This window comes from Epinephelus fuscoguttatus, linkage group LG10 (genome assembly GCF_011397635.1).
Source record: "Epinephelus fuscoguttatus linkage group LG10, E.fuscoguttatus.final_Chr_v1".
Lineage (NCBI taxonomy): Eukaryota > Metazoa > Chordata > Actinopteri > Perciformes > Serranidae > Epinephelus > Epinephelus fuscoguttatus.
Genome location: NC_064761.1, coordinates 25,778,366 through 25,806,033, shown reverse-complemented (window position 1 = coordinate 25,806,033; position 27,668 = coordinate 25,778,366). Strand labels below are relative to the sequence as shown.

General features: G+C 42.8%; 1 protein-coding gene across 1 annotated transcript in view; it reads right to left on the bottom strand.

Annotated features, from left to right (window-relative positions):
• Positions 1-27,668, bottom strand: part of p3h2 (prolyl 3-hydroxylase 2) — an 89,005-nt gene that overhangs the window by 22,743 nt on the left and 38,594 nt on the right. Inside the window, exons 2-3 of the mRNA XM_049586949.1 lie at positions 3,390-3,542; positions 1,358-1,547 (exon numbers count right to left, since the gene is read on the bottom strand). Coding sequence (XP_049442906.1) covers positions 1,358-1,547; positions 3,390-3,542 — 343 coding nt within the window. The remainder of the gene's footprint in view (positions 1-1,357; positions 1,548-3,389; positions 3,543-27,668) is intronic.

Sequence of the window (27,668 nt, the reverse complement as noted above, 5' to 3'; positions counted from 1 at the left end):
GGCCACAAGAGTCTTTATGTCTATTGCAACATCTTAATGAGAACAAATTAAACACAACTCCCTTCTTTATGGCTGTTTTCCCTCCTCTGCCCTTTGACCCAGTGCCAACTTCCATCCAGTGCCAAGCCACTGCCAGAGAGATTTGATCACCTAGTGAGCATGAAGGGTGTTGTTTGGCCTTGTCTAAGCATCCCTAGGCTCTCTCAGCACAACAAAGGCCAGCTCGGGCTCAGGGCCACACAGTACAGTCAGACGTGTTGGGGGAAAAGTCACGATAAGTTGATGAAATTTTCCACAAGTAAACACTCTCATTCTTTTCATCTAAGACTGTAATGGACCTCTGGGACTTTTGAGAATCTGATTTATGAAACCAATGTCAGAGGGCAGTGTGTCTAAAAATGAACACAAAGCTGTATTTCCAAATCAACAGAAAACACACGGCAGGGTTTCTCAGAAGGCAGAGAACATCAGAGCAAGATTTTTAATGGTGATCATTATGATACAATGCAAAATTTACACTAAAACAGCTTTGAAAAGCACCAGATGTTATTTTACTGCTCACTTTGTCATTGTATTTGCATGGCTTTTTAAATTAGTGCCAGCTGTCATATCAAGATCAACATGCTGTTGTGGATGTGACACACAAAGAGGGTGTAAATAATTCAAACCACAACCCTAAACAACAAAAGTTCTGGTCCTAATTATAAATTTACAGTGTAAATAGTTTATTATTTTTATGATTTTGCTAATTTTGGGAATAAATTACACCAACAAGTCAAACCCCAAATCCACATTATTTTCTTGTTCGTGCTGGGATATTAATGCAATATGGCATTGCTGTTACCCTCAACTCAACCCTAAACTTTATAATTATAAAGCACATTTAAAAACAATTCACACTGACCAAACTGCTGTACAAAAGGAATAAAATGCCAAATACACATACATAAGAGGCAACATAACTGTCATAACGACACACACAGGCACGTGTCAGGGAAAACCACATCGGGGGGGACTCAAACGCTAATGAATAAAAGTAGGTTTTGAGCCTGGACTTAAATGAGTTAATGGTGGGGGCAGATCTGATTGGGAGGGGGATGCTATTCCACAGTATGGAGGCAGACACAGCAAAGGCACTATCACCCCTGAGCTTAAACCTGGGACAGCCAGGAGCCCCAGGTCAGCAAACCTGAGGGACCTGGGTGCAGAATATGGGGTTAGAAGATCTGTGATGTAGGATGGGGCCAGACCCTGGTAATGACATTGCATATGCAACTAAGGGACATGTCCTGTGCTTCTTGAAGATAAAAGCACGTGAACTCTGTTTCTGTTAAAGTATTCAGACGTTGGCTCTTACCTGATATGACCTCATAAAGGCTGTAGCGGTAGCGGAGGTAGTCGTGGCCCTCAAACCTCTGCGGCAATTGACACAGGACCCGACACTCGGTGTCTGCTTTATAGTATTCCACCAAAGCCTCCTCAAACAGAACGATGGCTGCTTCGTGGTCGCCTTTATCATACAGCCTCACTGCTGCTGTGAAGGAGCGCTGTGACAGAGGAGACACAGAGGATCATGAGAGAGACGAATGATGGGATGAGTATTTACGACCACCGGTGTTCTGCAAAGCTCTTTATGGTTTGCAGCTTGTATTCATCTTTGACATTTATATATCAAGCAAATATTTGTTGTTCACTTTTAAAGTAAACCTGCAACCAGTTCAGAAAAGTTTTCATGAGTCTTCTGGTGCACATCAAGTTTCCTGCAGCAGCAGTGATCATTTGTTTGGAATAAACAGAGGAAGACGAGGATGAGTTATCCTGAACAGTTGCCAGGAAGGATTCCTACTGTCACTCCTTGATGAAAACAATTTAAATGTGTTATATACAATAATTTATTGTCCCCCTATAGATTTGCTCAGGCCTGAGAAGTAAAGGGAAGTTACAGACACACAATAACTTCAGTCAGTGGTCCATTCTGAATGGACCGCAAGTGACTCCTGAATGTATCAAGTTTGTAAAAAACACACTTTACTTCAGAGTACATTGACTTTCCGGCACAGACCTTTTAGTTTGCTGTTTCCCAGTGTAGAGTGGGTGTTTAACGGACAGGTTCTTGACAGATGGAGCTTCTCAAAGTTGAGGAAAGATCCTTAAACGACTGAATTTCAAGGAGACTACGTCATCGAATCCCACCGAACGACCACCAATGTCAATCTTCCTCTTCTTCTTTCAGCTGTTCCCTTTAGGGGTCGCCACAGCAAATCATCTGCCTCCATCTAACCCTATCCTCTGCATCCTCTTCTCTCACACCAACTGACTTCATCCTCTTTCACTACATCCATAAATCTCCTCTTTGGTCTTCCTCAAGGCCTCTTGCCTGGCAGTTCCAACCTCAGCATCCTTCTACCGATATATTCACTATCCCTCCTCTGAACATGTCTAAACCATCTCAGTCTGGCCTCTCTGACTTTATCTCCAAAACATCTAACATGAGCTGTCCCTCTGATGTACTCATTCCTGATCCTATTCATCCTCGTCACTCCCAAAGAGAACCTTCGAATTCTACTGAGGATCGAGTCCTTCCTTCAGAGGATTTTCAAGGACGCATGGATGTATCTTCAGAGGGCATGAAGTATCCACAATTCATTGTGCGTGATTTGCTGGAATTAAAGGCAGGGCCTCGTCAAACATGCACACCTAGGCACTCGCTAGCCTGTTCAGGTGTGTGTTCACCAAGTGCTAGGAGGGAGTCTTGCCTATAGCCTCTATAGGACCTGACTCGGAAGGACCCGTCCTACCAAGGAAGCATCCTTGACTTTGAGAAGCACTCGAGAGACAGTAAACTAGCTCCATGGCATGACCAAATGCAAGTTTGAAACTGAATATATCAAACTGTGTGAATCTTGAACTAATGACTAAGGACAAATCTGGACCCCATGGCTGGACCAGCTGGGAATCACAGATATACAATAAGAGGTGCATCGTAGGAGCTTGACTTGAAGATAAAGAGAGAAATGAGAGAGGGGGTGAAAAAGGGTAAAAACTGTAAATGAATCTGAGCACAAAGGATCCAAAACTCTTTGACATTCAGGGCTTCACCACAACCAGCTCTAAACGGCCTAAATGAGTTTCCAGTCATTAAACTGCACGGGCCATAAACACAAAGGCCCCTTCATACAGTGACAACAGCTGTACTTTTCCCGTTAGGAAAGAAGTGAAGTAGAAAAAGTAGCCAGACATTTAGGGCAGGCTTAAAAAAGATAGCAGCAGGTCACACTGATCATCTGAAACGTGCTCAGGTAAAAGTGCCAATGCATTATGCGAAATGAAAGGGAAGACAGAGTAAGACATAACCAAATACGTTAACCTGTATCTGTGCCTTGGCTTACCTGGTGAGGCCGGGCTTCTCGGTCAACAAAGTGTTCCTCCTCAACGCCCTGCAGGTCTTTGTACTGCTCCAGGTTCTGACCCATCTCCACATGCTCTGGGTTGGCCTGGAAATAAGTGTGAGCTGCTGCCGCTGCCTTGTCTGGCTGCTTCAACTGAAGAGAGACACAAAGAGAAAAGAAAAGGAGACATTATTAAATGAATAAAAACAGACTTCAGCGCCGCAGCTGAGCTTTCTGCACTGCTCCTAAACCTGTAAATGCACAAATTCACCTGTGCAGTTGATGTTGTTAGTTAAAATCAGTCATCGCAGGTCAAATGAGTGCGTTTGTAACTTGTTATTTTGTGGAATTTTCTGCAGAAGGACTTGAAGTTGCCATTTCAAAGAACTGTTGCAGGACACAATCTTCTGTACGCCAATGTCTGGGTGTATCTTAGTTTGACTTTGTAATCATGTGTAGCTGCCCTGTTTTGCATTTTTTATGGTTCACTTCTAGCGTATATTAAAATACTTTTTGGCTTTTCTTTGCAGTAATCTGAGGCGTCTATTTTTTAGTCTGTATTTTTGTTTTATGGTGCTGCCTGTCTTGGCCAGGACACTCTCGAAAAAAGAGTTTTTTAATCTCAAGAGGTTTTTCTGGTGAAATGAAGGTTACATAGATAAATAAAATAAGATTTTACTGAATCAATCTTTCATACAGTAGGTTTTAGTATTAAATGTTCAGCGTAATGTTGAGAAACAGCAAAAGATGGGCAGGTCTATATTATTAAAAACTGCTTTTAGACAATAAGGAAGAACAGACTGATAGACAATCTGCAGATGTTCTTCTCCTGCAGGACGAACAGACTACCTGCCAAAATACGACGGTGCATTCAGTGATTTTCTAAGAAGTGATTCACGGGAAGTAATTTGGAATCCACTTGACATAAGTAATATTTCTGATTTAGATTTAATGAAAAACAAAAGACAGATTTACAGAAACGCACTGTTTCCATCCACATCCTGTCATTAGAGAGAGCCGTCATCATTACAGCTAACATGAAGGATGAGGTCTCTGCACTCAGAGCCTGTGAACCTGATGGATGTTGGGAGGATCAGACTGAAGTAATCACCACAGGCATCCCATCCTCCCCCTAAGAGATATATCTAACGTAAACACATGAGGAAAGAGACAGTTTAATATTGCGGGCAAGATAAGAGAAACTGAGTGGCAACGAAGCGTTTGTTAACATGTGTTTGTGAGTGATACTGATACAGTGCAGACATCCTGTGTGAATGACTTCACAAGAATGAAAGACACCAGCTGTCATTTATCAGCTGGTGTACTTCCAACAAATGAAGACAGACAAAGTACATTTTACAAACTGTGTACACACATATAATAAAATATGTTTAAACATGTTTCATATACCAAAGTTGATGACCACTATGCATGGGAATTCATTCATCATATATTTTTATAGTTTGCACAAATCAAAACCATAGAAAAGGATATAAAACAATGTAAAAAAAATAATACGCAGTCAAGGACAAAAAGCCCAGAGGAGCTTATTATGCCATAATTAGGGTTGGGCAATGTATTGATAACATATTAATATCTTGATATGGACTAGATATCAACTTAGATTTTGGATAAGTGTTGTCTTTGCCTGGTTTTAAAGGCAGCATTTACAGTAAAAGTGATGCATTTTTCTGAACTTAGCAGACTCATCTTGCCTTTACCCACTTAATCATTATATCCACATTATTGATGATTATTTATTAAAAATCCCATTCTGTGAATTATAGACAGTACCAAGACTTAAACCTACAATATCATCACATTATTGATATAGAGGTCTTTGGTTAAAAAAAAAAAAAAGTGATACTTGATATTCTCCATATCGCCCAGCCCTATCCAGAATTATTATCGAACAATATCCTAAAAAGGAACATGTTGTTTTGCCAAGCGTTTTCTTAATTATTTATGCATTTTCAGAAAATAGAACTAAATGTTGATGACAGTTTACCAAGGCCAGAGGTGGCGTCTTCAGACGTCCAAAACCAAAAAAGATATCCAGTCAGAATTTGTCTGAAAATGATAATCTGTATGTTGTAAAAAGTGTCTTTCTTATCTATTTATTATTTAATCTATTTCCTCATCCAGACCAGGCCCTCAGGAAGTGCACCAGGCTTGAAGCCGATTTTCGTAGCGGCCAAACAGTGGAATTACAACTGCCAGGTCTGTCATGTGATGCCCTGTGACTTAAAAAGACTTTTTCCCATTGAATTACATTATGAAAGTGACGTCTCTGAATCAGTGGATACTTTTTTTTTGAGCATCACAACTGCTACGAAATGACTCTGTTCACTGTCAGGATTTTGTCCATTCTGACTGATAACATTTGGAAAGTCTAGAAGAGCTACACGATTCAATTATTTTATCCCCTTTCAAGTTAACAGCTGGTAATAGCTGGTGGAAATCTGTATTGCGCCTGCTCTATGGGCCGCACACTGCAAAACCAGCACCCAGTGATCCAGGTCATTTTATATGCAGCAGATGAACCATTTTGGCTTCATGCACCACTGAGCAACTTTCATAGAAATGAATGGGACCCTGCTGCTGATGCTATATCCACGTCTCTTAATACCTCCATGGTACAAACCCACGGACTGCATATAAAGATAGACGACATGATAGCTGCCCAAAGTGAAGCCAAAAAATCTTGATCGCCCCCTGGTGGCTGGCTGAAGTACAGGATATAAACCCCACCCCCTCCATGTTAGTGGATGGGACAGGGCCAAACTAAAAGATCAAAGTACATGCCAAATGAACTGTTCCCAAAAATGGTTTCTGTCATTTTAGGTAGTTCTCATCATGCTGATGTAGGTTCTAGTGTCTATTTTTTTGGATAAGTTTGGTTTTATTTAGTTATTAATGGTATATAAAGGGGGTGTGATGTCATCATTGACAGTTGTGTGTGCCAGTTGGCTGCTTGCCATTGGTCAGACGGGTGTATGGACGGGAAACCAATATAGCAGAGATCACTACTGCACAGATTTTGGCTTGAAAGACGTCCCCAACACAAGATGACAACAGCCATATATAGGGTGTTTTGGCTTCATTTTTGGGAGGAGGTGGAGACGTGTTGTTCATCTTTAAATACAGTCATTAATCACAATCTACCAAAGGTAACATACTCAATGAACTTCTCCCCATCGCACCGATCACAGCTGATAAACTGAGGCAGCAAAGGAGGCAAGTAGTAAATCAAAATGAGAAGTTATTATAGTTTTATTACCCCTCTCCTCCATGACCACCACATTCCTTTAACATCTAAGGTATGTAAACTTCCCCTCTGGTACTACACAACACACAACAGTTGTGGATCTGTGCGGTTCAGAGATCCCAGATGTCTGCTGGTGGAAGCTTTCTTGTAGCTTTTTAAGATGCTCTTTTATCCCTTAAAAAACACATCAGTTCGGAAGAACTCAACCATCAGAGCACGCCTGGTGCTTATCGGATAAGATCCTAATCAAGCTCAAGCCTCGACATGGGTCGCCTTACACAACCACCTCGCACAATAACCCTTCTCTTCACAGGTCCGTGAATTCAACACAGCCAGTTTTTACACTCAAAAGAAAGACAGCTGAAGATAAATGTGGCCCTGTGACCTGTGTTGCATGTCAATCTGCTCTTTCCTCTTTTTCCATTCATTCTTTAGCTGTACTAACAGCTTGTCATAAATCATTTTCAAAAAAGAAGAGTTATGTTGTGTTAGACAGTAACTGGACTGGGTTAAAAGTGAGTAAAGCAGGAAGCAGAAGGATGACATGCTGAAAAAATAAAAGACAGATACACAGAGGTGAAAGAAGACAATATGGAGACAGAGCTTGCTCTCGTGAAGGATTTGAATATCTCTTGCAGCAAAATGATCTCAGTATCTCACAGACATCTGACCGCATTTGTTTAAATCCTTCATGTTGCTAACAGGTGCAAATGTAAAGCAGATCTCAGTGTTTTGCAGTTGAGAAGGTCAGCGTGGTGTGACTGCCAGAAACATAACTGGCGGAGAAAGCTTCTCCACACACTCAGGCCTCTGTTTTGTCACTCACGTTTGCCAGGAAAGACATTTGTTGTTATTAAAAGCTTTGTACATTTTGTATTGTTTTCATGAGGAGAATTAGTGAGATAAAGCTTCCCACATTTATATAGGATTTGGAAAATCTGTAGTTCAAGAGTAGAATGACCTTTTCTGAAAGTACGAACCCACACAGATGCAAAAACAAAGCACTTTGTGTTTCCATGAAACTCTGCACAATACATCATTAAACACTAACTCTGCTCTCATAGAAGAAGCAGAAATTCTTTTTCCCACAAACAACCCACTTCTTTATGAAGAATGACTTCCCAGTGAGACAATATTGGGTCCCTTTCATGTGGTAGCAGAGGAGGCAGGAGAGAAAAGCCCAGCTGGACATGCTTGGTTACCCGTGAAAGGCCAAAGAGTTGATGTGGCGTCGAGTGCATTCCTGGTCAGATCACCTGGCTGGAGCCACCGGGAGACACAGCCTGACAGCTGGGGCGGTTGAGTGGCACATACTAGGTCTGCCTATGCATTCATGTGTGCTGCATGGCAGGTTTTAAAAAACACTGCATGTAACAGTTGAAAAACGACTCAAATACTGATTTTCTGATTTAAAACCTTCAGTTTCTTGACCAATAAGTAACATAAAACTTCAATGAAAAGCCTTGTCCCAATTAAACGCTCAGCCCCTTTTACAAGCCTGGTGTGGCTACACATTTTGACAAACAAACGCCTGTCTCATTTAGATGCCTGGTCTGGTTGCCAAGCAGTTAATTTTGTAAATAGAAATTCTATGGATGTATAAAAGCAAGTTGTTAGCTACCTCAAACTATGTGTACATTCCTTGATCACCATGTAAGTTATTCATATTCCTTTAGTCTGTAAGGATCCTCAGATCAAAAGAATCAAAAGGGTTTTTGATAAACTATTAATTGAAGTTTTACGGTATATTAAAGGAGCTCTATGCAAAATTCAGAGAGTATGAGTGTCATGGTTCTCAACATTGAGGTCGCTGAGCAGGCAGCTATCAGCTAATGGTACTAACTCCATCAACAAGGGCAACAGTGCTGACTGAGCTAACTAGGGGGAAACCAGAGGGTGGGCGCCTTGCTTCCGGGACACTACCTTCCCGATATCAGCGATAACCGCCATATGAGCACAGTGCAAAGCAACAGCAATGAGCTAGTCAGTAGGAAACACACATGCACTAACATGCACGCGCAGCTGGACCAGCTTACCACAACAAACCACAGGCTCTGAATGTCGCATACAGAACTTTTTATGTGAACATGTCTATAAGAATGATGCATCACATTCTAACTATGTACATGACAGTCCGCTGTACAGATCCCTCATTTGCAATAAAAACTTTTAACAGGCATCTCTGTATCAATCATGTTCCTTTTCTCATTCACATCGATACAACACAGAAAATGTGATGCCATACTGCTATATTTCCAGTGCAAGTACAATTGATACAAATTGGAGATCAACATTCAGTTTTCTTAATCACCAGTAACAGAGGTCTTGTATTCATCATACAACAAAAACGGAATGATGGAAAATGCACAGAACAACCGACTGCACTTACATGCACACTCAAAAGTAAATGCACCAAGTTAAAACCGATTTGCTGACTGAGTGAAAATTTGCAGCTGTAAATAAGAATCAAGTAAAGAAGAAAAAGACTGCACATTGAGGGAACCCGAGTAAGCCAAAAACTCAATTGCAACACTTGAACACACAGTAAAATGTGGAGTGCATTAGACGCTGATGAAATCAGTGAAAGTGTATCTGGGGGTGGATTTTTTTTTTCTTTACTGATGGCGCAACCTTGAGCACACAGCTCTATCGTGTGTCCTCTGCTGCTGCATTCCTGACAAAGTCTCCCCAAGGTTATTTACAGAGAACATCCTCCTAAAAGATGCAATTGTCATCTTAGCTTTACTGGATTTGATAATCATCTGCTGATACGTTTAGTCCAGACTGCGGGAGACTAAACTGCAAAGATCACAGTGGTGGTGCACATAGGGAGGGAAGAGGTGCACTCACCTGCGTCCACCTCTGGTTCTGACTGCCCTCAGCCCCTCGGGGACAACCTGGCTCAGGCCTGAGGGTCGACTGGAGGAAGAGGGGAATTACTCCAGTACACCATCCCAGCACAAACACAGCTGCAATCGCCTGCTGCCAGATCTATTGTCTTGAGACTAGACATCGCAAAATCTGGGGAAGCCTTGAACATGGGAGGCTAACTCCTCAGTCATAGCTGACATTATGCTTTAGGAGAGAAAAAATATCAAAACACACCATGGCCAAACTCTAAAATTTCCATTTGATAAGTAAAAAAAGTCCACTCCAGGAGTTAAGTGGAACAGAAAGACCAGACCTACTGTGTGTTTCGGTGCAGACTCTCACTTGGGTGATAATTGATTTATGGTCACATTAAACAGCACCTGAGCTCACACATACAAGATGGTCATTACTACTTTATGGAGACAGATAATTCAACATGGAGGATTTCTGGGAGTATGAATACTGTGTCAAACTGTCAAAAACCCAAAACAGTCCAAGCTCGGAGGCTCGGAATTGAAAACACATGCTCATATATCAAACAGCGCAAAGTGAGAGGCTGAAACACCCCCTCAGGATGACAGAGCAGAAATCAATCATGGGTTTAAAGTGAGATTACCGTTATACTGAATGGTGTAATGGAAAACAATGCAGCCTAGAAACAGTCACGTGTGGGTAAATCAAAATGACTTGTCTCTCCTGTGTCTGCCACAGAGGAGAAATGGATACTAAGAAAGTACATTTCTATGAAAAGCTCAGCTGTTTTTAACCATTCTCCCCATAGGACTGAGAGGTATGGATGAAAGCAATATATTTGCTTAACTTCTTCCAACTTGCAAGTCACTTCTCTGATTATTTGATCTGAACTCTATCAGTTAATTCATTATACAGAACAAGCTTTAAAATCACAGCCGCTCTAAAACTCTGCCATTAAAAGCAAATCTCTGAACACACTCAGAAGTGTACCGCTTGTACCACACGAGTACATTTTTCCTCTCACATGAGTTTCAAAGGAGCACCTGTGGAGGTGAATAACTACCACTCAATCTGAGCCCTCAGTTTGCCCTCTTCACTAAACAGCAACCTGTGTTTGAGCTGCTGGACCGCCCTGCCACTCTGAGAGGTGTGCTCTTGATGTGGGCACAGAGCGGTGCCAAGGCAAACGCACATTTGCATGCCTTTCTCCTCTGGGTCTCCTGCTTGATTCACAGGTATGTAAATAGGCCTGGGCTGGCGCCACGGACGCAGAGGTGATGTTGTGACAAAAAGCACGTATCCCAGTGCCACAAACAAGCCTGGAAACAGCTACACAGATGGCTTGTCATAGGCAGAGTTACCACCCAAAAAAACTGGAGAGGAGCTAACGACAAGTGGTCAACAAGCGTCAAACCTGCCAACCGCAGTCCTGAATGCTTGAGAGACAAGCTGCTTCAAAGAGCTTTTGCAGCTCCCAAAAGGTTAGCAAACACTTGTGAAGTAGACAGAGGTTAGTGTAAAGGTTAACACTGGACACAAGAACAGCTGCAATAAATCAGAAAACGCCCACATGCAGTGAGGATTTAGAAGCTGAAGAGAGTCCTTTAGACCTCCTGCTGCAGGTCGGTGTCAGTACGCTCCAACCGAAATGCTTCTCGTGCAGTTGGACAGTGTCGGAAAACCCCCTCCACCCACAGCTTTCTGACAAAAGATTTTGGGTGGATACTGTGTCTGATAATTTTTGGAACTTTCCAAAACTGACAATCCGACATTTACACCCACTTCATGCCGTGATTGGCTGCATGTCAGAGGTGAGAAATGAGCTGGGGTTTGAATTTCTCTCTCAAGCTTTTTCATTTGTTACATCACTTTGTCACTTTGTGTGTGCCAACAAGTGTGTGCTGTATCCTCCATACTCTCTATGAGGGAAGCCTTAAAGTGTTTAAAGCTGCAATTATAACTTTTGCATTGCCACACAGTTGAACGACACACTGTACGAACTAATTGGTTTCAAGCATGCCCCCACCTTAGGTCCATGCTCAGAGCAACATAAAACAGGGTTGGAACTCAAACATTTAAGGGTACCAACCAAATGCCATCAGTACTGATTCACTTTAAATCAATCAGTACCAAATTTTGGCACTACGTGCGTCTGGGTGAGACAGTGCACCGTGTTCTGGACGCTGACATGGCTGCCACAGCTGATCGACGCCACTCTAGACAGTGGAGGGACGGGACAAAACTGGATCGTAGTCAAATGCGACACAGTGGTGCCAGGTAGAAGCCCTCCTCATGTCTAGACCACAAGCTATCAGACACATTTTACGCTTGCACTCCTGACACAACAGATATGCTCTTATTTTAATCTATGCAGCTGTCTGTACTGGCTCCGGGCAGGCTCGAGTCTCAGCTGCTTCTCACATGCGTAACTGTGATCTGAAGCGTTTACAAGTCTATTTTTTCCGACAATACGTGCATAAACACTAGGGTTATTGGCCGATAAAAAGGCACTGAATAAATATATTTATCTACATTTTGCAACCTTGGCAGAGCAGTGTGTGCTGTCTCTGGACAGAGCAGAGAGCAGAGTAATCCAACAGACCTCTGCCCAGCAGCTGGAAGTCTGGACTTATTTTTTACAACTGAAATGACATTTTTGTTATCACAGAGAGGGTAAAGTACCAAAAAAGGTACCAGTAGGTACCAGTATACCAAATTCTAGGTACCGATACGGGTATTGGTTTAAATGTAAGCATCCCTGCTTTAACGAAAAAGCCTCCTGATTCACTAAAACCATTTCACTGGCATGTTGCAGGTGTCACCGCAGAGGGCTTCAGCAAAAGAGTTGAACATGGATCAACTTTTGCTGTGAGGCAATTCATCTGACAATTCACTTAGGGTGACCAGACGTCCGGAAAAATTCGGGACAGTCCGGAAATCCAAGCAGTTGTCCCGAATCCCGAATCCTGCCCTAATTGTCAAAATTACACTAAAGCAGAGTCTGGAGTAGTTATTGCCTGATAAAACATTAGAAACTGATCATGGTGGTCGTCCTGCAGCTCCTGCCGGCTGCACATTGGCTGCAGAAGTTGCTACATGAACTATGGGTGTTGTAGTTTTTAAATTGTGTACAGCAGTGGTGATGAAGTAGATGAAGAGAGCGCAAATTGCAGCCGCGAGGACAGGGAAACGCAGGCAGCCATGAGCAGGAATGATTTGCACGTTGCAGTGCAGCCTCTTGTTCTAACTGTTCAAAACTGTTCTACAAACTTGTCCTGCAACTGATACGCCTGTCACGGATGTACCCCCCGACACACACACACCCACCCCAACCCCAACTCCCGGTCCCGGATTTCACTCATTCTCATCTGGTCACCCTAAATTCACTGCATTTGCCAATCAAATGCATTCAAGCGCACACTAAAATAATGTGCTGTTTACCTCATGATCATTAAAGAGAGTATAAAATCATAGTTTTGGCATCTGATGACCCTTAAAAAATATTGATGCATGACTCAAATTAGCCTTTCAAAGATCAAGTTTTAACTTCTCATTACCTCTAACAATACACACACACCCTTCCAACCATTTTCACTCTGGACGCCAGTTAAGAGCTAATAGCTCCCAAAAAGTGTTATAGCCGCAATTACATAAACCATTTAAGCCTGCTAAATCTTGACCGACCCTTCTTGAGGAGGTGCACTAAATCATCACTGGCTACCTGCAGTACAGTATGGCCCAACACCACTTTGCACATTGAACGCACTCCAGCTGAAACATCTGCACGCGTGATAAAAGGGTACTCATACAGCCAATAATGGTTTTAAGGCCAATGAAGTGAGCGAGGTAGTGTCTCCTCTAGAAAGGTCAATGTGATACAGCTGTTTAGGAATGTACTGCAGAGGAACTGACACGTTATCAGAACAAAAAGTGTTTGTAATGTGTTGAAGGAAGCAGATGGGATGGAAAGACAATAAACCTTGAATCGCATTATAGTGGAACTCTGACCTGTATTGAAAGTAGGCAGATAATAACTGCCAAGAGCTCTTAATAATCTTCAACTATGAACTTATAAACAAAATTAAAGATGTCCTTACTGCACAGCTGGGCCCTTGACATCCCAGCCATCTGTCTAAGCATCCGTGAGAGTGTTTATATCTATACATCTATACAGAACGTTTTAATGTTAAGAAAATTTTATTCTTTGTATACAATAGTCATTTTTCTGACCAGGCCAACAGCAAAGTCCGCTGTCACTAAACTAATATTTGTGTAATGGGGTGGAGAGTTTCAGAGTTTCAGGCATATTTGTCACAAAGGTATTTATCCCCTAAACAAACCACATAATTACCTCCAGCAAGAATTCTGCTCGGTTCATGTGTATGTCTGTTTGTCAGCAGGATAACAGAAAAATTACTGGCCTGATTTTTGTGAAACTTGGTGGAAGGGTGTAGCATTCGCAAGGAAGAGCCCATTCAATTATGGGAGCAGATCCAAATTATGGTGCAGATCCATGAATTATTTTTCACTTTGCATTCATAGTCTGGGCCGTTATTGCACACAGATATTACCTAAGATGTCATAAGTGAATATGAAGGTGGCTGAGACAAAATGGTGGCGGCTAGCATTGCAGTGCTAACAACCGCAATGGTTCAACAGAGCTAACACTGTTATGAGGGCTAGCTCACGTTATCAGTGTTGCTCACCCTATAGGCCCTGACACACCAAGCCGTCAAGGGCCGATGATGGCCTACGGTATGGGACACACCACAAGGACAAAGGCGACAGATGTTTATTGACAGCCCGACATTGACTGATGTCTGACGTGTCAGCTTGATGTATCAGAGCCTTAACAGCTGCTATATCGAAGTTCTGAATGTTGCAGTACACGCACCTTCAATATGCAAGATATGGCATTTGGCCTTGGCGGAGGTCTGCGCTCTTCCAGTGCCCTTCTAGTTATCTGTCTTTGGTTCGGCAGCAAATTAAGAGTGCAGATATGAAGCAAACATTTCAGCAGTTTAGACACAACATGAGGTGAATGTTATGATAAGAGAAGAAGGTCCATGATTGAGCTTATCAGCTGGATCATGTCAAGAAATACTATGAGGACGGAGCTGTTGCTTCTTGCTTGGCTGCGAGTTTACTGGAAGGGCTGAGCATCAAAACACTTTATTGGTACCACTTAGACCATGTCTGAAGCACAAAGTATTGACAACAGTCAAGTCAAAACAGCTGCTTGTGTTCAGGCTGCAAACATCAGTATTTTTAAAAGAACATTAATAGGCAACTACTTTTCCAAGCAACAATGACAAACACTGTGAGGACTGATTATCTTGGTCTGACATCATATTATATTGAACATTTGTTGTTTGGAAAGACATGTCCTTGCCCTCTAGGATATTGTAGTCAATTAACTGAGAAAATAATCAATAATGAAAATCAAGTGCTAGTTGCAGCACTAATATTGATTTAACAAATTTACAAGTTAATTTATCTTATTAAATCTCACTAAATACTGACATGGAATGCACAGTAGTCTATTTACTCGGACCTTGTACATCAACAATGTGAGTCTTTCTGATTTCCACGGTCGAGGTCCATTTAATTAATGAATTTCCAGCTTGAGAAAACATATGGCACTTAAAGAGGCTGGCACTTGGAAACAAGCATCTGGTTGGAAGGATGCTAAAGACCATTTCACAATACTTGTAAATCATTAACAAATGGGAGTAGGATTGGGATTACATCTGCCTGGCAAGGAGAGCTGCATACGCCCCCTGACTCTATCAAACAGAGCTGTCTGTTGCCAGTGATAGCTGTAGCAGCGATGCTGAGGGGAGGTATTGGCACTGACGCTTGGCACGTTGGAGTGAGAACTGGTTGCAAGAGGTACTCACTATAGGAAAGTTTGTCTAAATGGCTGATTGCCTCCCCATGAGGCGAGCGCCCCACTTCCTTCCACCCTGGCTCGTTTCAAAAGCACACAGTGAGCGAGCGCTTTGACTGACGATTCAAAGAACTTCAGAAATTCCTGGAAGTCTGGAAAACAGCTCATGTCTGTTTTTGAGTGTTTACACTGGAAGTTCCCTGTCTGTAAGACAATATGTAGACCCCCTCTCCAGCAGGACTTAAGCCTGGTTTGACAAGATGAAGAAGACAACAGTGTAGTCGACACAAATACCTACACACGTCCCAACACAAACTCAGAATACAGAGAGGCAGAGGTGGCTCATGATGTATGTGTGGTGCTAATTGGACAGGAAAACATTACAGCCTCTACAAATTAACCTCTCCATCATGCACCCTTAAGTCTTTCATTAACTCTGTAGTTTTGATGGACAAAAAGCTGCTTCAGCGCATGCTTACTGTACACACAGGCCACATAGTGTCTTTACTGTACACTGGAGGTGTGAATTAGCTGCTTAATAATCTCAGCTGAATGAACCAGACAAGAGTTTGTTTTCGCTCTGCTGCCTAATCAAATAACACTTTAACACAAGACCTGGACTGTAACTCACATTTTGGCCATGCCAGTCAGGAAACCAGCCAGCCGGTCAGCGTGTTCATTACACGGCTAACATGTTAAGCACATGCTGTGGAAAAAAAAGCCTTTCCTCTTAGTGATGTCATGGGTAAAAGTTGTCCACCTTGATGTCCTCCCTCCCTCTTCTTCCTGCTCTCTCCATCACACCACCTCTCTTTCTCTCATCTGTCCATCCTGCTGACAGCTCCGCACAGTGGCCCCTTTCTGCCCGTCCTCACCCCACCCTGGGCCGGAGCGTGTTCCTCCTATAAGGTCATGTTAAAGGAATGCCTGAAAAAGCCTCACCGTGCTGTTGCCGCTAAAGAGCCTCTTTCATTACCCCCTCACAGACACAGCAGGCATGAGGGCCTTCGCTTCTTCCTTTTGCGGCCTCCATCCGTCATCCGTCTTAATAATCCCCGGCAAGCAGGGACTGTACATCCAAAAGAAAACAGAGGTAGAACAATAATAACGCCACTGTACACTGAAGCAAACCTCGACTTTGGCTTGGTGTAGCACGCCAGAGCTGTGTGCTCCGGAGCTGCTGGCTTTGATTAGGGGGAAAAATGAGTGAATGTACTTGACCGCAGTCACCTGAACTCAAAGGGAACCCAGAATGTGGAGCAGGCGCTCATGATCCAGAATCTATTAGTTATCAAAACATAGTGTATGTCCATTATGAGCTAATCTGGATCAGCCAACTTGACCTGTTGTTTGTACATCTGTAGTTGTGCTTGCCCCGTGGCTGACATCATTTGGCTGGAGAGGAAAATGACTGCTTCCATTATCCTCTCCATCTCCAGTGACAGCCCAGTTAAGTTTTGTGAGAGTTAACACTGAGAGACAACCCAACCTTTCTCTCTAAGCTATCCTGAGGCCATCCGACACCGCATTAGCTACTGTATCCTTAGTCAACCATCACACTATTTCCCATGTCTGATCTAGCTTCCTGGGCAGCTTCAGGACACACAAGGCCAGCTTTGTGTGGAAACCTCAAAAACACAAGGTGTATACGTTTTAAGCAGTGCAGACGGGGTGGAAAATCACCTATAATGTCTTCCTCCTCCCTTGCCGCCTACATGCCCTCCTCCCGACACCTCTCTCACGTTCCCTCCTGACCAAAATACAGTAACACACACACTCTATTCTCTCAGGGACTTCTAAAAACAGCTGCACTGACCTACGTCTTATTTTTACGCAACAATCCTCTGATCTCACACTCCACCAGTTTCCATTCACATAAAGGTGCCTTTTTCAAGACTGGAAAAACACGCTGAGACTGGTCCCAGAAAACTGAAATGTGGCTAACAGTTGTGTTTTGTCTCTCTAACTTTGCCTTTGGTTGAGGATGTGGTGTGTGTATTAAAGGTGTACACAGACTGGAACTGAAGCCCACACATGGGATACCACAGATAGCAGTCAGACCTTTCCTCAGAAACCTCTAAGGTGTTGCAATACAGGAATAGTTAGACATTTTGAGAAATACACTTTTTTGCTGACAGTTACACCACGTCTAAATTACTCTCTATGTAAAATACTCCTCAAGGCACTTTGTCCATCTTGTCGTTGCCTCGCCCATTTACGCTGTAAAATCCAGATTCTTTCACGTTTGTTTGATGGATGTTGTGGTTTGTTACACTGTCGCCAAAAACTGATTTTGAGTTTCTTGATTTCTTCTACGTTTTCCTTGCATGGTGGTTTGCTAAACATGGCACTGCTTCCCAGTAGACACGTACATTAGAGCCCGGTCTCACTCCGACGTCATCAAAATCTGGCACTTGGACAGTGACTTGTGGCGTCCGAAACCAATGAAAAAAGGTGTCCTTTTACGTCGGTATGGTACGGCCTGTTGCTGTTATAGTTTAACGGCGCCCAGTGGCATCGGGGGAAACTTAGCGGAAAGTTAGGACGGCCAAAGGCTGAGTGAGTGATGGATGGGTCCAACGATCACCGACTGTGTTTGCATCCCGTAAGATTTATTTCCTGTGAAAAAGAGAAGTGTATTTTCAATGAAGACAATGCATGTAACAGGCAGAACTTGACACAGTGTCCCAGAACATCAACAATCAACGCACCCAGGGTACCTTGCACGTCGTATGTGGACGTGGACAGTCCATGACCAAAACGTCTATATGTGATGAGGTCGGAGTGAGAATATGTTGTACATTACACGTTACAACTATAAATGAAACACATGTCTGAATTACTCCCTTTAACAACGTACATTTATGTGCAGCCCTGAGAAGCATAATTTCAACTTCACTCTCAACAAGAAAGCACAAAAGTGCATTTCACAAAATGTCAAACTATTCCTTCAACATGTTTGTCTCAGAAGTCACCACTATCTCAGAGGAGATAACATGAGACCAAACCACTCCAGAAATCTTGTAGACCCCATTACTCAGTTTCCCCATAAAGCTCCAGAGATGAGGGGATTTCCCGTCTGAGAGAAAGGTTACGAGGAACAGCACATTTGAAGGAAACATTTACGGGCACGCCACTCTGAGACAGGGGTCAAAGGTCGCCCTCTCACATGAGCGTGGGCGCATTCAGCTTTTCCACTTTGGGCTGGAAAAATAAGAAAAAAGATGTGCATGATGTGGTGTTTAAGTGTTAAATCTAAAACAGACAAATGTTTAGTTCACACACAACAGGGTCTTCGGAAAGCACGAAGGAGGACGCTATGATGAACTGTGTGTGTGTGTGTGTGTGAGGCAGTGAGAATGTGTGCCCCAGCAGACAATGCCAGCATTCATCCAGCCACTCAGTTCTCACCCAGTCCGGCCCCCGCCTTCCCCAGAGAAATATAAAATATATTTGTTCATGTTGAAATCAATCTGCTGTTGTAGCAATGAGCCGCCTCTAAAAGACAAAGGGCATTACACAACGCCCACAACACTTCAGCTGACAGACTGAAATGCATCTGGGAACCAATAACGGATGCAAAGATCACTAATTTGTCAAACTTTAACAGGAGAGTCATAAATTAAGAAAGTATTGGAAACCATCAAACACGTGTCCCTTTAATTTGACACTGATTTAAATAGTTATTTTTAGCATTAAAATGAGCACTTATGAGCAACTACCAAATGCCACTAAAAAATGTGACTCAGCACAATTTACGATGATTGAGCTGGCTGCCATGACAGAAGCATCATCTCAAGGGCTTAAATGTGTGAGTGTCAGAAGATCCTCAACGCAGATTAGGGTATGAAAGGTTCAAGTGCCCTGGAGGAGTATTTCCTGGTTAAAACTTCAAACATGGTTGAGCCTCCCTCCTCTGGTGAGGTAATGGATACACCTTTCTCTGGGGGGCTTAATCAAACAATGACGGAGTGGTCCTCTCCAATATTTCATCATAAAAATCAGCCCATCAATCAAGTCACCACCCCCAAACCTTGGAAAAAGCAAAAACTCCCCAGGCATACTTCAGGAAATTGTATGGTAAAGGTCAAGAAATGGCCAAGAGAGTAAGCAAAAACAGAAATGCCTGCATGATTTAGGGATTACCTAAAGAAGGGAAGAATGCACCTCCTTCAGTCTCTTTGTAAAGCTGCTGGTGGTATGCGAGCTGAGACTAAGCCCACAGCAGAACATGACAACCAGGGGTCCGTTATATAAAGCCTCTCTCAGCCGTTCATTAGAGAGCCTGCTTAAAGGAGCAGTATGTAGGATTTAGTAGCATCTAACGGTGATGATTGCAGGTTGCAGGATTCTTTGTTCATGTGGAGGTCTTTTCCTCGCTCAAACCAACAGACAAGATGATTTCAAGCTATGAATCAGTGTTTCTCCGACGGTGTTTGGGTCATTGCTGACAGGCTGCTAACCCAGCACCTGCTGATGTGTGCTCACCTTTTTTCTCTCATAACATAAGATCTAGATTTGCAGGAGGTTTTTACAAGGAGCCAAAGTTTTCTCAGAGACCTCGTCCTCTCCAAAATTAAAGCCTGGCTCTAATTTCCATTTTTGACCTGTTAGTCCCTTTTGAACCTCTGCGTAGTTTGAGATCTTGGGGCAGAGGTCTTCTGCTTGTCCCAGAGTCCAGAATGAAGACCAAAGGGGACAGAACTTTTGCAATCAGGGCCCCGAGGCTCTGGATTGACCTGCCCGAGGATATAAGGCTGTCTGAGTCACTGGCTTCGTTTAAGTCGCTCCTAAAAAAATACTTCTATCAGAAAGCATATCCTGACTTTATCTGAGCTGACTGTCTATTCTGTTGTTATCTTATTCGTGTTATTTCCCACTTATTATCTTTATTTTATCTTTTACTAGATTAAATTTTATGTTATTTGGTTTTTTTTCCCTTGTGTTCTAAATGCGTTTAGTTTTATCATGCACGAAAGGTGCTATATAAATAAAGTTGTTTTTTTATTATAATATTAGAGCCAGTGTTTGCTTCGTCCATTCTCTGTTACTGTTGAAATATGGTGCAACAAATCGGACTCCATTGATGAGGACGCGCTCCCTATGTATGATATAAACAGCTCAATTGAAGGTAACAAAAACACGATTCTTATTTTCAGGTGATTTTACACTAACGAAAACATACCTAGTATATTATATTCCATTTCTGCCAATATATCCCCCTAAATCCTACACACTGGACCTTTAAGTGTGTCTAATGACAAAATCGTAAAAAGGCCATGTAGTGAATCCCTTGCCCATAACATAAACATCATCTTCCCATGAGCTGACCAGGTAAGATATTGTGGAGTCTGTTTCCCTTTCGCTACCTCCCCTGGAGTTACACAACTCAGTTCCCCTGCAGAGACCACCGCCAGAGAGGATGCAACCGGATCCAGGATATGCTCCCTCCGGGGTTGAACAGTCAGACTTTACAGGGGGGGAGAAGGGGGAGATGAGCTTAGTGCTCAGCTGCAAAAGGGAGGCCAGAGCTGCAGGTTGGCTGTGTAAACACTCAGCGGGAGGCAAAAGGCAGATTCCAGTTCAGAAGATGTAGGCAGAGTGACTTTCAGCTGCAGTGGTTAGAGAAATCTTGATGTTTCTAGTCCCTTCTCTTCCTGCAGCAAAATAAGGGACACCTGTTGCTTGAGGTCGTGCACTGTTCTGCCTGGTCTGCAGGGCATTTGGGTTGTTTCAGTGATGAAGAGGGAGGCATCCATCACCAGCTGAGATGATTTGGGTTGTTTTTCACTACAGAGTAAATCCACCAGCTTGTTTAAGACTGGCCTCTGGCTTCTCATTAATCTGGAACAATAGAGGGAGGCTTTCTGTGTTGTGCTGTCCATTAAAAAAAGACAAACAGCCAAAACAACAACAAAACCATTAAAAGCTATGTCAAGTGAACAGAGAAATATAGTTGCTAATGGCGGTACATAAATCACTGTGCATTAAATTCATTAAGGCCATTTAGGAATGTTAGAATGAAAACCTTTAAGAACAAAGCGTTGGGTGTAAACTGCGCTGACAGGCTGGAGCCATTATTGTGGATAGAAGAAATTCTCAGCATAGTTGGAAACCCAACTAACAACCCAGAAATGATTTAAGGTCCAACTGTAAAGAACTTTGCATGAACATGTGCACAAACGCACACACCCAGACACAAACTGTTACATTCACCCACTGGGAGATCTTGGCACTGACTGCGTTCATGCGACAATAACTTAAATTTACTGCAAGTGCATTTATCCGTCAAAATACACTCCGCACATAATGAGATGATGCAGAAGGCAAATAAATCTTCAGTGGAAGTGTCGAGAGAAAAAAGCTGACAAGACCTCATTTCAGACACTTTCTCAGCCCGTCACCACTTCCCTCTGGGGTGCTGTTTGTAAAAACCCGGCCACGCTGTTGTGTCAGGGGGTCGATACACCGCTGCATTTCATCTGGCTTTTTTACACACACACTCGCTGCGAGTAGGAGTGTGTGGACAGATGTGTGAGAAAACCTAAACTTGTGAATTTGTTTGCATGTGTGAGAGGCCGTGTCTGTCGGACGGTGTGCGAGCGAGCGGCCGTAACTCTTTTATACGAGTGCCTGTACACGAGAACACGAGGAAAGTTATTTTTTACTGCAGAAAGCGTTGTTACACTGTTCTCCTGTAGACAGAGAAGTGAATAAAGAACAATAAGTTGGAGTATAAGGGTGGATGCCCTCTGAGTATTGGAGAGCCTTTAACTACATAGCTTTAAAATAATAATAATGATGCACTGTTCCACACATTGAGTGAGAATGTACACACCTCATGCATACCTCAAACAACATGTACACACTTTATTTAAGACTCAGATTCAGACAAAATGATAAAGCGGAAAAATGAGGTGAGAGATGTACTGTAACCTAAAAACAAAAGACTGTTTCTTTAAGTTGCCAATTTCACTGATTGAGTTACTACTTTTTGTGGTCTACAAAAAAAAATCAAAGTCCCTTGTCGAGACTTCATTTTGATTAATTTCTTAGGAGTGCTGCATTTATATACATTTTATTTATTTAACATTCATTTTTCCAGGAAGTCCCATTGAGATTAAAAGGTAGCAGCCAATCAAAACATATTTAAAATGCAACAAATACAACATGTAATACAAAAATCCACAATAAAACAACAACTATTCAAACATAGGCTAGTGGTCCCTTAAACGGCCAGTGTGTAATATTTGGCATGGTTTATTGTCAATCTGAATCTGAATCTGAATCTTCTACCCATTAATATGTTTATACAAGTGTATAATCGCTATAAAATAAAATTCGTTTGGTTTTCGTAGCCTTATAATTATGCTTTTATATATATATATAGCAAGGGCGTTGCTTTAGAGAGGTCGCCATCTTGTGCCGCCATGTATGTTCGGCAGACCGAGTGGACAATCCAGCCAGCCAGAGAACGCGTTTCGCGTGTATAAATAAACCAACGAAGACAGCGGAAGGAAGGAAGAAGGAGGAGGAAACAGCAGAGAGTGTTAGTAGTTCGTCGATAGAGAGTAGTGAAAAGTTTTTTTAGTTATAAAGTTTGCGAATGGACCACACTTACCACGCAACAGGAGAGAATGAACCCGAACCGTCATCTGCGAGGAAAAGAAGACGCAACTTCACTCCTTGTGATGCACTCTCTGTGGCGCTTTTCCTCCTGGTGATATATCTCCCCAACAATGGTAGCAGTAGCACCGAATCCCATTCTGTGCATTCAGCCTCTCTTCTCACCCGCTCAGCATCAAACACATGGAGTTCCTCATCTGTATGCTCCGGCTCAAACAGGTATGGCTCTGGGTCTGTGTCCGCTACAAGAAACTCTTCACAATCGCGTTCAAAGTCGTCCATTGCAGCTACTATAATCCTGAGATATTGCTAGGCTAAATAAACAGCTGAGCACTGTTTACAGGCTACGCTGTCAGTCAGTGTGCGGGCTGGAGACTGGTGGAGCAGAGAGGGGAGGGGGTCCCCACTCGGTATAGTAAACGAGTATGTGTGTATGAAGTGTGTCTGTTACGCCAGAAGAGTCAGAGTTTGGGACGGAGTCTTTTACCCCCTGGAGTGTTACTGGAGTTTTTGGAGTGCTCAAATAAACTGGCCTTTTTCCCGAACGCTCCTCTGGTCTCCTGCTCGTGAGGGATTCATTACAATATTGTAACATGGTTTAGATTTCTAAATAAACATTCACCTCGTCACTAGATAGACCTACTCCTGAAAAACTTGTGCGCAAGGCTTTTTGTCCCTACGAGGCCACCGTCATTTACCCGACGGGAGTGGTGAGCGAGTGAGCACTGCAATCTAGAATTTGACCACTGATGTCACTGTTTTCAACCCATTTTACAAACTGACCCTTTAAGAAAACAAGCACATGTCTCTGTCACCACATTCTTTATGATGCCCTTAAATTCATCGATGGATAAAAGTGTTTCTAACATAAAATCTTTCTGAAGATTGCTCCATGTCCAAATCTGTTAAATCCCAGGGTACATTAAAAAGGAACCATTTAGAGAAGTGTAGCTAGGAACTACCAGAGTTGAAGGTGCAGAGGTAGGCCGGAAGTTTGCCCAATATTGCTTATTAGATAAATATATATACCAGTGCTGTTGTCTGCAAGTGGTCAATGATGTCCAACCCGCCAACACATAAAGAATGCATAGATAAGTTACTTTGCATTTGTAATAAAACGTAGAGATGCATGGTATACAGAATTAAGGCTATGTGAAATGGGGGAGGTTGCATGCATATACAATATGTCACCGTAATCAATCTCAGTCAGAAAGTAGCTTCCACAAGTTTACTTAGCACTGGACGTAAAGCAGGACTTGTTTCAAAAATAAAAGCCAATCTTCACTTTAAGCTTCCTGCCTAGAGTAGCAATATGTCAGGAAGCTTGAAGTGAAGACATTTATTTACATACTCATTTTATCCTCAGTTGTGAAGCACTTTGCAAAGTGTGTTCCGGCGATGACGTTGTCTCAGCATGATAAAGCACACCAAGCTTTCCAACTACAGAAGAAGAGGTCAGGTCTACAGAGGAGTTGTTCTCTGACACAGCACAACCGTTAAGCTGCTTTCACAGTGGAAAACACGTTAATAACCGCCCACCTGCAAGGTCCTCCCTCCCCACAGGGACTTTGTAAAATACAAATCCAGATCCCCCTTTTTCTGATTGCATTTAAAAGTCATTTTTTACATATACGACTGTGTGTTCTTTATATATGATTTTTCCTAAAATAACACACAAGAAAATCGCAAGATATGGCATTGCTTGCAGTATCACAGCAAATCACAATATATTGTATTGTAACACCTGTATCATGAAACAAATCATATTGCCAGATTAACACAGATACACAGCCGTCGTGCTTCAGTGAACGTCTGCACTGAAATGACTGGAGACAGCCAGTTACTGTGCAGCAGTGTGAAAGCCCCCTTATGGCTGAAACCCAGTCAACTACAGGACGATCCAAAAGAGTTTGTTCTCCCTCGAGCTTTAATCAATATTCTTTCCACCACATGACATCTAACCAGTTCATAACTATTTGAGATATCTTACTTCTAAATAACATAACCTTCTTTTCAGCTTAACGGGTGGATGTAATTAAGAGCCCCCCACAGGGTGACGGAGGTAAATCTCCTCAGAGGCCTCTACAAGTGATTTGTACTCCCTTCATAAACATGACATGTTCCTGTTGCTGCTGTCACATTACACAAATCTAGTTTTCTTGACACACAGCATGCTCAGTCCAAATAAACTCATACACACACACACACACACACACACACACACACACACACACACAAGTTCCGGAATCTTTAAATCTTTTAGGATCTTTCATTAAATGTCCAGTAATCAATATCATGTGATCTCCACTGTGTGTGTGTGTGTGTGTGTGTGTGTATACCTATCTCTATGTCATATCTATGAGCAGATGTTCTCCACAACAGTAAAATCCAAATGATCAGTTTGTGCTGCGTTTACTTTCAGGAGAAATGTTACCTGCTCTGGGTTTTACAGACTCAGGGATAAACAAGTGTTGTGTAAAAGAAGTAAGTAAGCAAGTCTGCGCCTGTCCACTTTTTCCTGTCTACAGCTCAGCCCCCTTGCACAGGTGGGGACTCCCCCCTCTGCCTTTTCCTTCCTTTGATGTGACTGGTTGTGAGTAGCTGGACAGGGCTGAGGTCAGGGGGTTGTGTGGGGGTCCAGGCTGATGACTAAGAGGTGAGACGTCCTGGGGACCAGCATGCCTCACATTCTCAAGCAGTGACGGAGGTGGTGTTCAGACGAGACACAGTGCTGGAGGCAGCTACAGCCCACCAACAAATGAGGAGAAGCTCTGATGTGTCAATTCAATCATCACTGCAATCAAAGTCTTAAAGGTCCAGTGTATAGGATTTAGGGGCATCTATTGGCAGAAATGGTATATATTATATTAATGGCTATGTTTTGGTTTGTTTAAAATCACCTAAAACTAAGAGTCAATGTGTTTTCCTTTAGCATGACCACTTTATATCTACATACAGACCAGGTCCTCTTCCATGGAGTCCGCCATATTACTCTATAGTTGCCCAGAACAAACAAATCAAACACTGGCCATTCATGTTTTCGTGTTGCTTCAGTAGTTTGGTCCTGCAACCTCACCACTAGATGCCACTAAATCCTTCACACTGGACCTTTAACAAGGGCATGCTGTTTTAAGAAAAACAGATTTAGAGGCTTCAGATGGCATAGCCTGTCAGCGAATGAAATCATTCTGATCGGCAGTTGCACCAGCAGAGAAATGGAAGTGAGGAAAGCAAACAACCTTGTTTCAAATTAGGTTTGATTAATTTCTTTGCCATTCAGCTCTTACGCAGAATGAGCTACAGAGGATGGATGTTTGCTATCCATCCATCCATTTTCAACTGCTTATCCGAAGACAGGTTGTGGGGGCAGCAGGATGAGCAAAGTATTCCAGACATCCCTCTCCCCAGCATCGCTTTCCAACTCCCCCTGGGGGACCCTGAGGCATTCCCAGGCCAGACAAGATTCCTAATCCCTCCAGCGTGTTCTGGTGCTGCTCAGCGGCCTCCTACCAGTTGGACGTGCCTGGAACACCTCTAGCAGGAGGCACCCAGGAGGCATCCCGATCAGATGCCCGTGCTAGAGCATGGTAAATATAATGTGTTCTTTCAGTATCGGGTTGTGTTATTAATGTGCTAACTTCTGTTGGTTTTCCAGTTCCCCTTTTTGAATGAAGAAGACACACTACTGCCACCTGCAATGGAGAGTTTTTTCTCTTACACAGGCACAGATCATACGTGCTAGTTGGCCACTGACGTAGTCTTTGCATCTGTGTACAGTATATGTGCAACTTTTTGGCCAAGAACTAGTTCTTTGATGTCAGTTTGGTGTGTCTGGGCCTTAAGTTATCATCAGGCAGTACTAAAGTGACCCTCACTAATTTGTCCACCACAGACAAATTCTAGGAACATCTGACACTCTTTGATCTGGCTTTGAGATGCTGTTTCTGGGTAAAAGGCAATAAAAAAGTCTTACGGCATCACACTCCTAAGTGCACCCTGGATCTCCACTGTGGAAAACTGAGCTAAGGACTTTCATTTAGTCTTTAAACACTGGTGTGTTTTACTACACCATCTGGAAATCTGGATGCATGAGAGATGTTATCAAAAGCCTGACCAGGCCCAAAGTGTGGTGAAGGGGTGAGCATGGTGACAGTGGTACTGCCTTGCCTCATAAAGGAGACAGTGAGTTGGGCTGATAATAGGGCAGGGTAAGACTGCATGACTGCACTGTGTAATCTGGGTTGTGGTTTTGTACAGCATGAATGAAACAGTCAGGAGTTGAATCCCACTTGTAATTTCAGCGATGCTGCTGGCTCGTCTTTGCTGCTGCTGCAGCTTCAGAGTCATTGGCCGAGCACATGCAGCATTTAACATGAAAGTTACAGAATCAGAGGACGCCGCGGTCAAAATCTTACCTATAAATAAAAACATACTATACTAAAGCCACACTAATCTCTTACGATCTTATACTAGACCTGGCAATAATATGCTCCATGTGTTTTTCCCCTGAGACCTTAAATATGGCTCCAGCAGCAAGGATTTCCATCCCTCATTATGAAAAGCTGCTTCCACTTTACTTCTGCCCTCCATTGTTCTTTGTTAAAAGGGCACCCCTCACATGCCTCTGCTGTCAGAGGTACTGGGACCGCTG